This window comes from Chrysemys picta, chromosome 3, assembly GCF_011386835.1.
Source record: "Chrysemys picta bellii isolate R12L10 chromosome 3, ASM1138683v2, whole genome shotgun sequence".
Taxonomy (NCBI): domain Eukaryota; kingdom Metazoa; phylum Chordata; order Testudines; family Emydidae; genus Chrysemys; species Chrysemys picta.
In genome coordinates this window covers 145,062,212-145,076,160 of record NC_088793.1, presented here as the reverse complement: position 1 = coordinate 145,076,160, position 13,949 = coordinate 145,062,212, and the positions used below count along the sequence as shown (strand labels likewise).

Here is a 13,949-nt window from a genome sequence, read left to right as displayed (position 1 = left end):
GTGGCAGAATTAACAGGGAATGTTTTTCACATAAAAGAAATTGTGGGGGAGAAAAAAAATAGGCTGTGAGGAGGAAGTTCTGGGAAGACCAAGAGGTGGGACGGGGACCCAAAGATAAAAGGAGGGGAGAAAAGATGGAGAGAGAGGAAAGAATGCAAAAAGACTAGAAGAAGAATAATAGCCCAAACTAATTCTACCTAAATCTCAGGGGAAAAATATTTAGGAAAAATATTTGCTTTGTCCCAGTCTAGCAGGGACAAAGCAATTCTTTGGCCTGACTAACTCTGGGGGGCATGCTATCATTTGACTTTTCCCAGGTTAAGCATGCAACATATATAATGATTTTGTTTATCCAAATCCCAAAAAATGAAGTATAAACTAAGCAGATTTATTGTAAGAATAATTTTTATTTAATATTTTGGTAATACAGTGATCCATCTTAAAATGACCACAAAGATTAGCTGTTTAAGAACTGCATACATTTTATCTGGGTATTAATAAACTTGAAGAATTTTACAGTGATAGTATGATACACAGTATAAATGCTTGTCAAATATGTGCATCACCTGATCATAGACATCCACACAAATCAATTTCAACTGTATGAATGACAGTCATGTTATGACAGATACATATTTTAAAGCTTTTGGGAGAAGTACAAAATTACAAAAACAGTATTGTTTACTGAAATAGAAAACAATGATCCTTGAATTAGAATAACTATTCTGTTGAAGGTTACAGACATTTTTATGGACATATAAAAGTATAAGTGAAAAAAATGTGTTGATCCAGTATAGATCTGAGTATGACTATGTTAAGAATGTTATACAACATTTCACAGATATAGGCTAAGTTCTGGGATATCAAAGATTTTATGTAGTCCACAAAATACCTGAGGGATACCCCTTTTAGATTTAAAAAAGCCTTTGATTTTAATGTTTAGTTTTGAAAAACATGGACGTACATTCCCTACAAAATCAGAGATTTGAAATAGCTGAGTCGGGTGTGTCCCTGCTACCTGGGTTTAGGGGGCAATGCTTTAAAGACCCTGATACAGATTCCTTTGAAGTTAATAGCAAAGCTCCTATGTACTTCAGTGTGATCAGGATCAGGCCTTCAACGTTGCTCCCATCCAAAAGCACTGTGAATTTTGCCATTGCTGTCAATAGGGGGTAGGATTGTCACCTACTGTATAATATAGGGCTCAGTCCTTCAAATCTTTATTCATGTAAGCAGTCCTCACTCCATCAAGTAGTCCCACTGATTTCATGTTTATAGCACCAGGCCCATATTCCTCTGTATACCATAGGGTCTGATTTTGCAATAGTCTACGCACCTCAAGCAATGTGCTGAGTGCCTCTAACTCCCATGGATTTCATTTAGAGTAGAGAGTGGTTTGTGTCTCACAGGAGGTGCCCAACACTTTGCAGGGTCTGCACTTTTATATATTAAAAAGCAGGTTCTCTGAGTGTTGTTCATTATCCTATATAACCATTACAGAGTGGTTCAAGACTAAAATACTTCTCATGTATGTTTTACTTAACAGCTGATCACAAGGCTATGTGAAATAATGCAAACTACAAAATGCCCAAATTATCCTGATTGGGCCCCAATAATTGTATGTAATCCAAACTCCCATTATTTTGTTTCATGTCCTTACTGGAAGTAGATCACATTAATAGTACATGATGAACCATCATAGGCATAATTTTAACTCCAGCTAATAGAATGATTATAGGAACATAACTATATCTATTCCACATGTTGTTTGATCTTAGTGGCACAAAAGTTCTAAGACACAAGTCCTCCTGCAAACCTACGTGAATTTTAATAGGACTGCTCATGTGATTAAGTGTTGGCATGTGCCTAAAGATTGGCAGAATCAGGCATAAGCTTTTAGCTGAGAAAATAAACAGTCCACAATAAAAGGCCATCCTTAAGTAGGTTTTCCTAATGAAAATATCTATTATTTTTCCTTTGATCAGTACCTTTGCTTCTGCTTATGAATAAATTAATGGATTATATCTCATATCTGCTATTTGGTGACTTACCACTTTTAATCTTTCTGCTTGAGATGTAATGAATTTCAGTACATTCCATTTGTTCACATATAGATTATGAAATACATTTCAAAATTCCGTTGTGCTCATAAACAAGTCTTTTTGTAGTCATACTTTAAATACTTTGGAATGTTAAAGGCAAGCTTGGCATTTTACCCAACTTCATTTGAAAGTTTATCGTCAAGGCACTGAAACACATCCCAGCGCATGTCCCAGGATGTAACATGAGCCCATGGCAGTTCCCTGCATAGGGCGCTTGCAGAATCTAGCTCCAACAATCTAGGCACCTCTTTCCACACAAGATTTCACTTTGGGATGTAGAGTCTTTGAAGGGAAATTAGAGCTGAGACAGCTGCAATGAGACATGGAAAGGGTTGCGCAAGGAGTGGCTGGGACACTCCAGCCAGGCAGTTAATGAGGAGGGTATTAAAATAAGTGTTTTCTTCTGCCTGTTACCCCAAAAACAAATTTACTTTTAAATCACATTTTTTGCCTGTATTTCAGTACTTAATATTTTTATAAGGCTCCCCTCGTGCGCACTCTCTCTCTCTCTCTCTCTCTCTCTCGAATTAAAAAAAAGGACCTGCTTAATGCTTGGGCAATTCCACTCCCCGGTGTTTTGTGGTACTTGGTATACTACAAAGAGCTCACCAGTGCTGCATATTATTATTTACTTTATTTTAAGTCTAAAAAGAGAGAGGCGGGAGCATCCTTATATCTTTTATTCAAACGTCAGTGTTCACAGATTTGCTGATAGATGAATTTCAGTAGCTGTTTTCTCTGCTTGCAGTCTTTGGACAGCTTTATCTAGCAAATCCATAGTCTCCCTAAGAGTGACATTAACTGTAAATGGCTTAGGTTTAATGGTCAACCCATAGGTGAATTCCATTTTAGAGTCCTCATTTGGGTTAGCAATAAAATTGCACTGGTGTACCAGTATGGAAGTAAAAAGAAAGAGCTGCATCTTGGATAACTCCTCTCCAATGCACCTACGTTTACCCAATGAGAAAATCATCACATTGCTAGTAAGATCTTTGTTAATGAATCCATTCTCATCCAGGAATCTTGTTGGCTCAAAATCCTCTGGGTTGGACCATTTTTCTGGGTCATGATTCACTGACCACTGATTGATGAATATGACTGTATCTTTGGGAATGAAGTAGCCCATTATGGAGGTGTCGACTGTGGTGGCATGTGGAATAGTGACTGGCACAAAGCTGCTGAAACGCATGGATTCATAAAGGAAAGCCATAACATAGGGCAAATGAGGTTGATCTTCTGCACAGGGCAAGCGATCTCTGCCAACAATCCTATCCACTTCTTCTTGCATTTTAACCTGCACCTTTGGATATCTGTTGGGATTTAAACATATTTATATATACACATGTCATCTATGCAAATATAATCTACATTTTCAAACAACGGACTTGCTTTTTGAAAAAATCGTATTTAGCTAAAGCTAATCAAATTTTTTTCACAATTTTTGTCAAATGCAGTTGTCAAAATAAAATATTTCATAGAAACATATTGACTATGACATGTTCAGTGGGAAAAAGTCAAAATTATTTGTTTCAATAGTGTTATAATTTAATTTAGCCTGCTATATTAAAATTGTATTTTATATTACATTTAATATTTAATGTGTATTGTATATTTTAATGCAATATAAAAGCTGAAACAAAATGGATTTAAATGACACTAAATTAATTATTTTTGAATTTTAAATTTCAGCTTTTCATTCTAAATCAGAATTACTTCCCCCCCCCCTCCTCCATGCCCCAAAAGTAAGAATTTCTCACGGAATGGAAATGCTGGTTCTTGACCACCTCTACATGTAAGCTCTAAATCTGTTTCCATTGATGTTTGAATTAACACATATGAGACTATATTACACATGAATTAGAGCTGTATGTAGTGTTTTTTTAAATTAAAATATCTAATAAACTATCAGAACAGAAAAGTTCATGAGCACTCAGATCTTTGTTTGTGGATATTTACTATGACTAATATCAGAATACACTTTTTCATGGTACTGCATTGTATTTAGGATCACTAGCAAAAAATTATTCCAAATTTGTGTTATAAACTTGGAGAAGGATCTCCAAGTGAGAGAGATTATAAAAGAAATAAGCAAGCAAAAACATTGTAGAAAGGGAGATCAGCCTATTTTTTCCTCTGTTTGGTTTTTTTTAAGCCCTCATTCCTTCCCTCTCTAAAAGCAACATAGCTCTATTGTCTTCCCACATCTATAATTTTTTGAAGCTTTTTGAAGCTTGATTTTTAACTCATCATGTTTGGGCTTTTCAAGTTCCTGTGTCTCCCTCTGTCTCAGTATGTCTCCATGAGACAAGGTGGGTGAGTTAGTATCTTTTATTGGACTAACTTCTGTTGGTGAGAGAGACAAGCTTTGCCACTACACAAAGCTCTTCCTCAAATTTGGGAAAGGTATTCAGAGTGTCATAGCTAATACAAGGATCAAACAGATAGAAAAAGCCCTACTTATGCTAAACTAAGGGACTATTCAAGGTGAAGTGGCCCATTAATACCTCTGTAGTCATAAGACAAAAAGGGGAATTAGTGGGTTACAGAATGTTGTAATAAACCATAAATCTAGTGTCTTTATTAAGACCATGATTTTTAGTGTCTAGCAAAGTTATGAATTTAAGCTCCCAGGCTCATCTTTTGAAAGTGTTGTGACGGTTTCCTTTGAGGATGAGGACTGAGAGGTCAGATCCCTTTGTGAAATGTATGTCTGCATGGCAAACAGTCCAAATGTACAGTACTCCAGTTAGAATGCCAAACAGGTTATGTAAACATTAGTAATTATACCCTTACTCTTAAGGTGTTAAATATGTGTGGCTTTTAAGCAGCAGCTAAGTAGATGAGCCTAAGGAGATAACGTCCACAGAAAGTGCAAATGGTTAAGGAAACGCTGGAAGAGGAAAAGGAGGTAACACCAGTTTCTTGCTATTTAAATGCTTCTTCCAACCGTAAGATTTTTGCTGAGTACAATCATTTTCTGCGAGGTGAATATTATGGTGCGTTTATATGCATATGGTGCGCAATGGGTCCACCTGCTCTAAAGCTTTGAGACTGTTTTTCACTAGTCATGCAACCGTAATAAAGGTACCCACGTTATAGGAGCAATAACATAATAGAGGGTTTGTAAACCAATACGTGAACTCTTTATCTTGTTTAAGTAGATATTATCCTGTTCCTATGATCTCTTTGATCTTGACCTGGTAAAATCTGTTACTTTTGGGTTTGTTTTGTTGCCTTTTTGCCAGCCTGTATCTTTATGTAACGTTTACTGGAGTGCATTGGGGTTTGGGTTTTTTTTAAATATCTTTAGTTTTTGGCAGTTTTCCCAGAGCTTCCGTGTGAGTTAATCATGAACAACTAAGGTACTTTAGTGCCCACAAATACAGGATTGTTACCTTATGTGTACTTTCTACTAGAAACAAAGAGCTAATAACCAGATCAGTTCAGTTTGATGCTTGCACATCACTGGCAATCAAAGCATTCACCTCCAATAATGGGCCAATTTGTTCACGGAGCATATTTAATACATTAGATTTTGGTTGTAGGATTCACTCCAACTTGTCTGTCTTATGTCACACACAATGTTCTGTATAGCTAGACCTATTAGTTTAGAAGCATTGTTTATTTTAGTTGGCTTTTATATATGGATCCTTTCCAACAGCTGCATCTAATTGCGTTTGAGGAACTGGAGTGGGGAAAGCAATAGACTTGCTATGTGATCAGTGACGCAACCTCACTGTCACATTTCAGAAGCATGGCAGGGGAGAGAAGAAAACTGCCTTTTTTTTTTATTTAAATGAAACTGATGGGTATATTTTCCCAGAACGCTGAAATTTTGGCTGGCAAGGGGCAACTTTATTCTTTAGACTTCAACTAGCAGGATGTAGCCATACCTGGGTCTCATAAACTGATATGAAACACACCCTGCCTAAGGCAACAAAAAGCCAGGTTGGCCCGATTCTTATCTCTCTCTCTCTCCCCCTCCCCCCAAGAGAGATCAGAATCAGGCTCTGTATTTGTAAATTATTTTAACCCTTGCTGGAAGCTCTTGCCTTAAACGGGGGGGGGGTCACTGCCATGTTTCCCTTGGAGAATTTTTTGTTTAAAATAAAGTTGTGACAAGATTCTCACATTCGGCTTCCACAAGAAAGCCGGGAGGGGGTCCTGCTGCTGGAAAGAAACAGCTGCAGTCAGGATGATGTAGCAACAGTAGTGAAGAGGGTCTAGGTCTAGTATAATGCACTAAGAGGGACTCTAGGTTTATCCCTGTTTGGGGTAGCTAAGAAGGTCTAGGATTATTACTAGTGATACCTATTTCTTAAATAGCACTCTTCAAAGTCTTTTAAATGTATTTATCCTCCCACCACCCCACTGCGGTAGGGACGCAGCATTATCCCGGTTTTACCGATGGGGAACTGAGGCACAGATTTAGTCAAGGTCACTCAGCAGGTCCATGGCAGAGCCAAGAACTGAGCCTAGGTCTCCCCTATCCTAAGCCCCTCGACCCTCCTTCCACTCCGAGGGGTCTAGTTCATGGCCTGGAGGGAGAGGCGAAGGGCTCGGATCTTGCACTAGCAGGGATGGATGCTCGGTTCATGCTGGTTGCTGAGATGAAGGGTTTGGACGTTGGTTAGGGACAGGGCGCCATGAGAGCCCCAGGCTTGGCGGCCACCCCACGCTGCTGGTTCGAGGGTGACCAGTTGTCCCCATATTAGGGGCTTTATTTTATATACACAACTCTACCCTCCCTGGAAAAAGTGTCCCTCCTTTTCGCACTCGCCCCTGCCTTTAAACCCCCGCCCCTCCGCGCTGGGTGGCTGGGATGGCTCCGCCGGGGAGATCCGGCCCCAGCCCGAGCGCACCCACCGGATGAGGAAGATGATGAGCCACTGCAGGGCGGTGGAGAGGGTGTCCTGGCTGGCCCCGAAGATGTCGGTGACGGTGGCGGGCACGTGCTCTAGCGGCAGCCGGGGCTGCGCCTGCTGGAGGCGGATGAAGGCGTCCAGCATGTCGCGGGGGGCGGCCCCGGGGCGCAGGCTGCCGCGGTGCTGCAGGAACTTGCCCCGCACGAAGCTGTAGAAGTCGCGGTTGAGCTGGCGGAAGGCGCGGTAGGCGGCGCGCACCGGGTTGGGGAAGCGCTGGAGCCAGGGCAGCGCGTCCACCAGGCTGCCGGCCCCCACCGTGCGGCCGAACTGCTCGTTGCGGCCCACCAGGCGCAGGAACTCGGCGTCGCCGTGGCTGTAGCGGCGGCCGAAGCACAGGGCGCTCATCACGTTGGCCACGGCCACCACCAGGCTGCGCCCGGGGTCCAGGAAGGCGCCGCCCGCGCTGCCCCGCACCAGCAGCGCCACCAGCGCCCGCGCCTCGCCCAGCAGGTGCTGCTCCAGCAGGCGGCGCGGGGCCGGGCTGCCGGTGGAGAAGGCCCGCACGGTGGAGTGCGCCAGCCGGCGCTGCAGCTTCCACAGCTCGGAGTAGCCGCCGAAGGCCAGGCTGCGGCCCCCGGACACCAGCTGGAAGGAGGGGAAGCGCGGCCGGCCGGCGAAGGCGGCCCCCTGGCGGATGAGCGCCCCGCGGATGGCGCGCTCGCCGTTCAGCACCACCACGGGCCGGCTGCCCAGGCGCAACTGGAACACGTCGCCGTAGGTGCGGGCCAGGCGGGCGAAGGTGAGGTGCGGGGCGCTGCCCAGCTGAGCCGCGTTGCCGATCAGGGGCCACGGGAAAGGGCCCGGGGGCTCCAGGCGCCGCTGCCGCAGGAGGAGCTTCGCCAGGTGGATGGCGGCGAGCAGGGAGAGGAGCAGCAGCAGGGCGCTCTGCAGCGGCGGGATGCTGGAGAGCGCCTCTTCCAGCCGCCGGAGGGCCATGCTGCGGGGAGAAGCAGAGATCAGGTCGGGCTCTGAAGGAAGGGTTCATGTGCCCGCACCTGCCGTGCAGCAAAAGGCGGGGGGTAGTGGGGGGCTGCAGATGTGCCGGCTTCGCAGGGGCGGCCAGTGTAAATAGAGCAAGTTCTGACCCCGACGCCAGTGAGCGATGCTGATCATGTCACTGCGGAGCCTGAGATGTGCCTAGAAAGCGCCTAGCGCGCGGCTGGGTGCTGAGCGAAAACCGCAATCAAGCACCATTGGCGTTTGAGAGCTGGGGAAGCGCTCGCCCCGGCCGAGAGGGGAAGTTTGCCTCGTGGGAAGCGGACTCCCACGGCAGGAGCGGGCGAAGAGAGGAGGATGCGCTCGCTGTAAGCAACTGCCGCGACGTGGAAGCTGCAAGAAGCTTCTTCCTTATACAGGTCGGGCAGGTGATGCCAGCAGTGTCACCGCCCGTCTGTGCCTACTGCAAAATAAATGCGTCTACCGCGTTGGAATCTGCGCGCACCGCTCCTAATTGTCTTTGGAAGGAAACAGCGAGAGACTGTAAATCAGGACAAGCTTCCCCCCTTCCTGACCTTAATTAGTGGTAGGCGTGAACTGGTAACAGTCAGTATGCACGCATGGGTTGAGGGAGATGGGCACAGCCCCAGTGATACAGGAATATCATTCACACCCAAATAGCAGTTACCAGTGTGGTAACTAAGAGCTCCTAGACAACGATCTAAACGTGCTTCACTTTTTGTCTTTTAATTTGAATATGGGGGGAGGGGGAAGGGGAAGGCAGCTTTTAAAAAAAATCTCTAATAAAACTGACCTGCTGAAAAATGCTTCCATCGGAGATTTCTGGGCTCCAGTGGGAGGATCCGGGCAGCCCGCAGCAGCTGTGGTCCGTGCAATTGGGCAGCCCCAGCAGGAGACTCAGCACGCAGCGCAGCAGGGAGGTTCAGATCCCAGACTGTGGGAAACTCATTAGAAGCCCAGGTTCTTGTCACCCGGAGCTTGGCAGGTCATGTGCAGGCAAATGCCAATTGCACCCGATCCCGCATCGTGCGTTGTTCTAATCTTCCGAGCGTGTTAACCCTTCAGAGCTCGCACTTCAACAGCCTGCCTGGTTCAGACTAAATAGACATCAGCCAGATGTGATCCCTGCATAGAGCCCGGGGGATGGGGCAACCAAAACCTGCTGGAGCAAATGAGCGGCTTACAGGACAGTTTAGTGTCCCCCTGAGTTGAGCCGGAGCCCGGCTGGGCAGTCTTCTGGCACTGGCTCTCCTGGCTTCAATTCCACCAGCAGCTGCAGCCTCCAGCCCGTAGTTAGCCTGGCATTGACAAATCGCAGCCGCCCGGTTCTTCCCTACGGGACCCGGCTCTTTGTCAATTGCCTTTGGCCCCAACCCATCTGGACTGGCTGAGCCTTCGAGGTTTCCTGCCTTTTGGTGAACGTTTTAGCAAAGCGGTTCCAGTTGAACGGCTGGCGGGGCTGTGGGCTCGCGGACTTCTCTGGCAGGAGGGAAAATCTCCTTCATCTTCAGGGTTTATGAAGTTGGAAAGTTTCCCCCTCCTCTGCCTGTCGCCTCCCAGTTGCGTGCAGAGTTTGCATTGCGTGAGCCTGTGGTGGAACCCTCCAGCCATCTCCTCCCCCCGCTCTTCCTCTTCACAGTACCTGACACCAGCTTAAAGGGAAATAACGCAAAGCTGGGCAATACAGGCGCCCGGCCGCGTGCAAGATTAGAAGGAAACGGCTGTAGCATGGGGAGCCAGGCTGATAGCTTTGTCACCTGCTGAAGGGAGCTGTTAGTTCCCAGAAGTGAGTCATTTCGTCTGTGAGAGGATGATCAGTTCGTTCCCGTTCGGTTTTGCTCCTCGTCAGAAATCTCTGTAGGTCACTGGGATGTGTCCCTCTCTGGCGGAGGGTATGGAGTCTCGGCTGGAAGTAGCCTGCACGTCTCTCCATTCGTTCGCTTACCTCTGGGAGAGCAGGAATTGTTACCTCTGGCTGCTCAGGGAAGCCCAGGGAGTTTTTGCTATTGACTTGAAGGGGAGGAGGATAGGGCAAAGTAAAGGGAACGGCCCAGTTGTTTCCTAAGGTTCCTTCTTGAGTCCCATTACAGTTTCTATTTGTTTGTTTAGGGAGTTTTAAGAGGTTGACAAATCCTTGCCATGTAAATATCAGAGACAATACAATAATCATTATAACACTGGGCTTTTGGTTAAAGAGGTACAGTGATATAGTCATCAGATCTCTCTATGTTACTATATTGCAGAGTGAGCATGTTAAGACACTCAAAGACATGTCATTTCGAATTGTTTTATTAAACCGAGTAAAATCTCTGATTACACAGTTAGGAGAGCAGACGTGTCTATCTCGTGTTAATATTCAAAAGCAAATGTACAGTTTCCCTTTTCAGGCACAAATAGTGATCTTTTCAGAGGTATATTTTCCAATGTTCCAATATTATTGGGATGCTTTCCACGATTTATGTGAGGAATTATTTCCTTCTAGACACATACAGACAGAGTGAGAGAGTTAAGCACTATAATACATTTAGGATGTATTCCATTCTTTCTTGATTTAAAAGGGATTATAGAAGTCCTCAGAGGTACCTACAAAAATGGGTTTCTGCATTTCTTTTCAAGCTACTTTTCAAATATTTTTAAACTCTCACACACAAAATTTGCCCTAGGCTAACAAAATAGATTACAAATTGTTAGCATGGCAGCTTTGAGTGGAAAATATCATCTTGGTAGCATTTAGAGTTTCATGAGATTAGAACATGACATCTTGTCCATCTGAGAAGTTATTTTTATTTTGCTTTACTATTTATTAATTTGTTATAAAATGCACATTGTGTCCACAGCATTATATCTGGGTTCATATTACAAACATTTAAACAGACTGTTACCAACAGTTGGCATTGGTCAAACCCATCTCTCCTTCTACCACCTCCATCAGCTGAGTAATGAATGACCTACTCCTATTTCCACTGAAGTCAATGCAAATTTTACCGTTTATTTCAATGGCAGCAAGAATGGGTCTGTTAGGAGCTGGGTGAAATCTTGTTATGGGTGGAGTTAAACCCTCATTGAGATTAATACGTATGACTTCACCCTTCAGTTAACATACTGTAAAGATAAACCTCACCTAAGACAAAAGGAATATGTGAACACATCCAGGAACTTTTGCTGTGTGATGTTTATGTTCAGCGGCATGGATGTATGCGAGAGGGAAGAACACACAGAAACTGAGACAGCTTGGTATCTGACCTGGTAGAAACCTGGGTAGAGATTTTGGGGTCAGAGGTGCAGGCTGAAAAGAGTGTTCTTGGTGCTGTGAGCCAAAAAAGCGGTTTCCTACTATTTGATTCCTTCTGCATTCAGAGACACAGAATTTTGCGTGTTCTTTGTAAATAAACAAAACTGCATCAAAGAAATCCTTATCACCAATTTCTACTCCCAACTGGAACTTCCCCAGGGCCCCAAATTTTGACTAGATGCTCGACTCAAAAAGAGGCAACAGGTCCTACATCTCTGTCCCGCCCTCCCCCCCACCCCCCCGAATTAAGAAAAGGACAGTATGTGTTTTGCATCGAATCCCCAGGTCGCCAAACTCCAGTGCCAGTGGACTGCAAGAGGGAGAAGATTTCCAGAACCAAGGTTAACTTACCAAGGACGCCTTGCTGTCTGCACCCAGGAGCTTAACACTGGGGACAAAGATCAAGAACATCCTGACCCATCACAACAGGACACTTGAAACAGGTACCTGAAGAAGCTGAATCCTAGGCCATTCAGAGCACTTTTAAATGGCATTTCCTGACAGTTGAGTGCCTCACTTTGCAGCCTTAAGATTTTTTTCCTATTGAAACTCCAAATTAGACTGTAAGTATAACTGCTCACCCTGGGTAGTCAGCAGGGATTGAACCAAGGACTTCTCCACGAAAATCATGAGCATTCACTGTTCAAGCTAAAGGACTCGAATCTAAAGTCCATGTATTATTACAAGCCTAATTTAATTTTTTTTCATTCTGTAATAAAATATCTATCCTCTTCTTTCATTTTTTTTTTTGGCCTCTGAAAAAGATAAGTGACTTCCAAAAGTCATGGATGTTGAGTCCTACCATTGATCAATGGTTGAGGAAAAGACAGAGAAAGAAGGCAAGATGAGAAAAAAGATATTACATTTATTGTTTCATATTTATATTGAAGTAGTCCCTACTGGCCAACCAGGTCTGGGCCCCATTATCCTGGGTGCTGTACAACTATGTAAACAGTGAAGTCCTCACCCAAAGTGTTGAGTGTTTAAACCCATTATTGTCCAAAGATTATTTCAACTACATGTAGTGAACACTCACCCCAACTTTCTAGGGCCTGATTCTCTGGTGCTTTGCACCTTGTGTAGTCACACCTGTGCAAAGCATATGAAATGTTGCCATTCTGATTTTAGTGTTTTACAAGCTGCAAGGTGTTTACAGTTTCAGGGTGACTGCACCTATATTCCTCCTCCATGGTCCCTTGAGGGAACTCACTCAAGGTTTTCAGCTCCCAGGTGTCACCCATCGGGTGGAGACCCATGTGTCTCTCCCTCCTGTCTGGGGTTTTAAGGCTACACAGCTCCCTGCCTTACGCTGCAATATCCCCAGAAAGCCAGTCCACCTAAAGGCTAGTGCCTGTGCATTGCTTTCTCTCCCTGAAGGCTATGAGCAGTGTATTGCCAGCAGTGGCAAGTCACCATGCAGCTCTTTCTAAGCAAGCACATTTATTCATAAGGTAAAAACATTACAGGGAACACATAATAAAACAATAAACAGATTTTAACACACTCTAAACATACTAGGAGTCACTCATGTGTAAGAGTTAGGTTTTTTTATTTAAAGCAACAGAGTTTACCACAAGAGTTCAGTTTACATGAAGATCTCTTCTGATACAAGTTCCATTAGTACAAAAGATTATTTTCCTCAGTTTCACTGCCTTACACTGATACAAGGGCAACAGTAGGCATCTGATTCTCATCTGCACCCAGAGTGCCAAGGATGCAAGGGAATTGGCTGGGGCTCCCTGGTTATGGGGCCAATTCTATGCTGGGCCTGGTCTAAATTAGAGCATCTTGGGATTGCTTTTTAAAATATATATTGTTACATTGTATATCTTAAAACTTTGTTAATTTCTTATATTTATTTGAGGCAGGGGCCTGTGGAAAAAACGGTGTGTGATCATAATACATAGGCGCTAGAAGAATGAATAAAGGTTGCACAAGCAACATTAATTCTGGCATTTCCTAACTTTTTGGTGATGGTATTGATTATTTGTATTATCGTAGGACCTAGGAGCCATGGAAAAGGACCCCATTGTGCTAGGCACTGTACAAACACAGAACAAAAAGACAGTCTCTGCCCCAGAGAGTTTACAATTTAAGTATAAGACAACAGATGGATACAGACAGACAAATAGAGGCATACAAGGAAACAATGAGTCTATGTTGGTCAGCATGATAGGCTGTGGTCTCAGCACAGGGGTGGCAAAATGCACATCCCTGACACAAAGGCCACCCCCTTGCCAAATTTCAAGTTCCCACTCCAGAGAATGCGGCTGTTCGAGCTTTAACATGAACAAAACAACATTTTTGGAAAAAGCTGGACTGTTTGGGCTGAAACATTTCCAAAATTTCAGCCTCAGGCAGACACCCAGCATGTACAACTTCAGCCTCAATGGCTAGAGTTCGGCAAAGGTTATAAGCAATTGAAAACATAGGGGTTCCCAATCAAGATGAGGGGCCCATTGTGTTAGACTCAATACATACACATAATGAGAGACAGCCCCTGTCCCCAGTAATTTATAGTCTAAAGAGAGAAGATGGCTAGAGGGTGGGATGGGAAAAAGAGAGGCAGAGATGAATAAAGGATCAGCTGCAGAGCCAGAAATAGTTTCCCAGTTCAGTGCCCTACCCCCTAGGCCATTTTATCAGCTTACAATTTCTCACGGTATAATTTCC

At 44.3% G+C, this 13,949-nt stretch overlaps 1 protein-coding gene across 1 annotated transcript; it reads right to left on the bottom strand.

Moving 5' to 3' along the window:
* Nucleotides 1–387: 387 nt before the first annotated feature.
* Nucleotides 388–12,988, bottom strand: LOC101941680 (cytochrome P450 1B1). The gene is made up of 3 exons (XM_008174397.4): nt 8,778–12,988; nt 6,969–7,964; nt 388–3,412 (listed from the first exon to the last, which is right to left on the bottom strand). The coding sequence occupies exons 1-3, from the start codon at nt 8,795–8,797 to the stop codon at nt 2,800–2,802; spliced, it is 1,629 nt and encodes a 542-aa protein (XP_008172619.2). The 5' UTR covers nt 8,798–12,988; the 3' UTR covers nt 388–2,799.
* Nucleotides 12,989–13,949: the final 961 nt, after the last annotated feature.

What these genes read in the sequence shown, in the direction of transcription:
- LOC101941680 (XM_008174397.4), bottom strand. Translation starts at nt 8,797, where the DNA reads ATGGAAGCATTTTTCAGCAG. An exon ending in ATGGAAGCATTTTTCAGCAG is followed by an intron (nt 7,965 to 8,777) that starts GTCAGTTTTATT and finishes TTCTCCCCGCAG; the next exon opens with CATGGCCCTCCGGCGGCTGG. An exon ending in CTCATCATCTTCCTCATCCG is followed by an intron (nt 3,413 to 6,968) that starts GTGGGTGCGCTC and finishes AAATCCCAACAG; the next exon opens with ATATCCAAAGGTGCAGGTTA.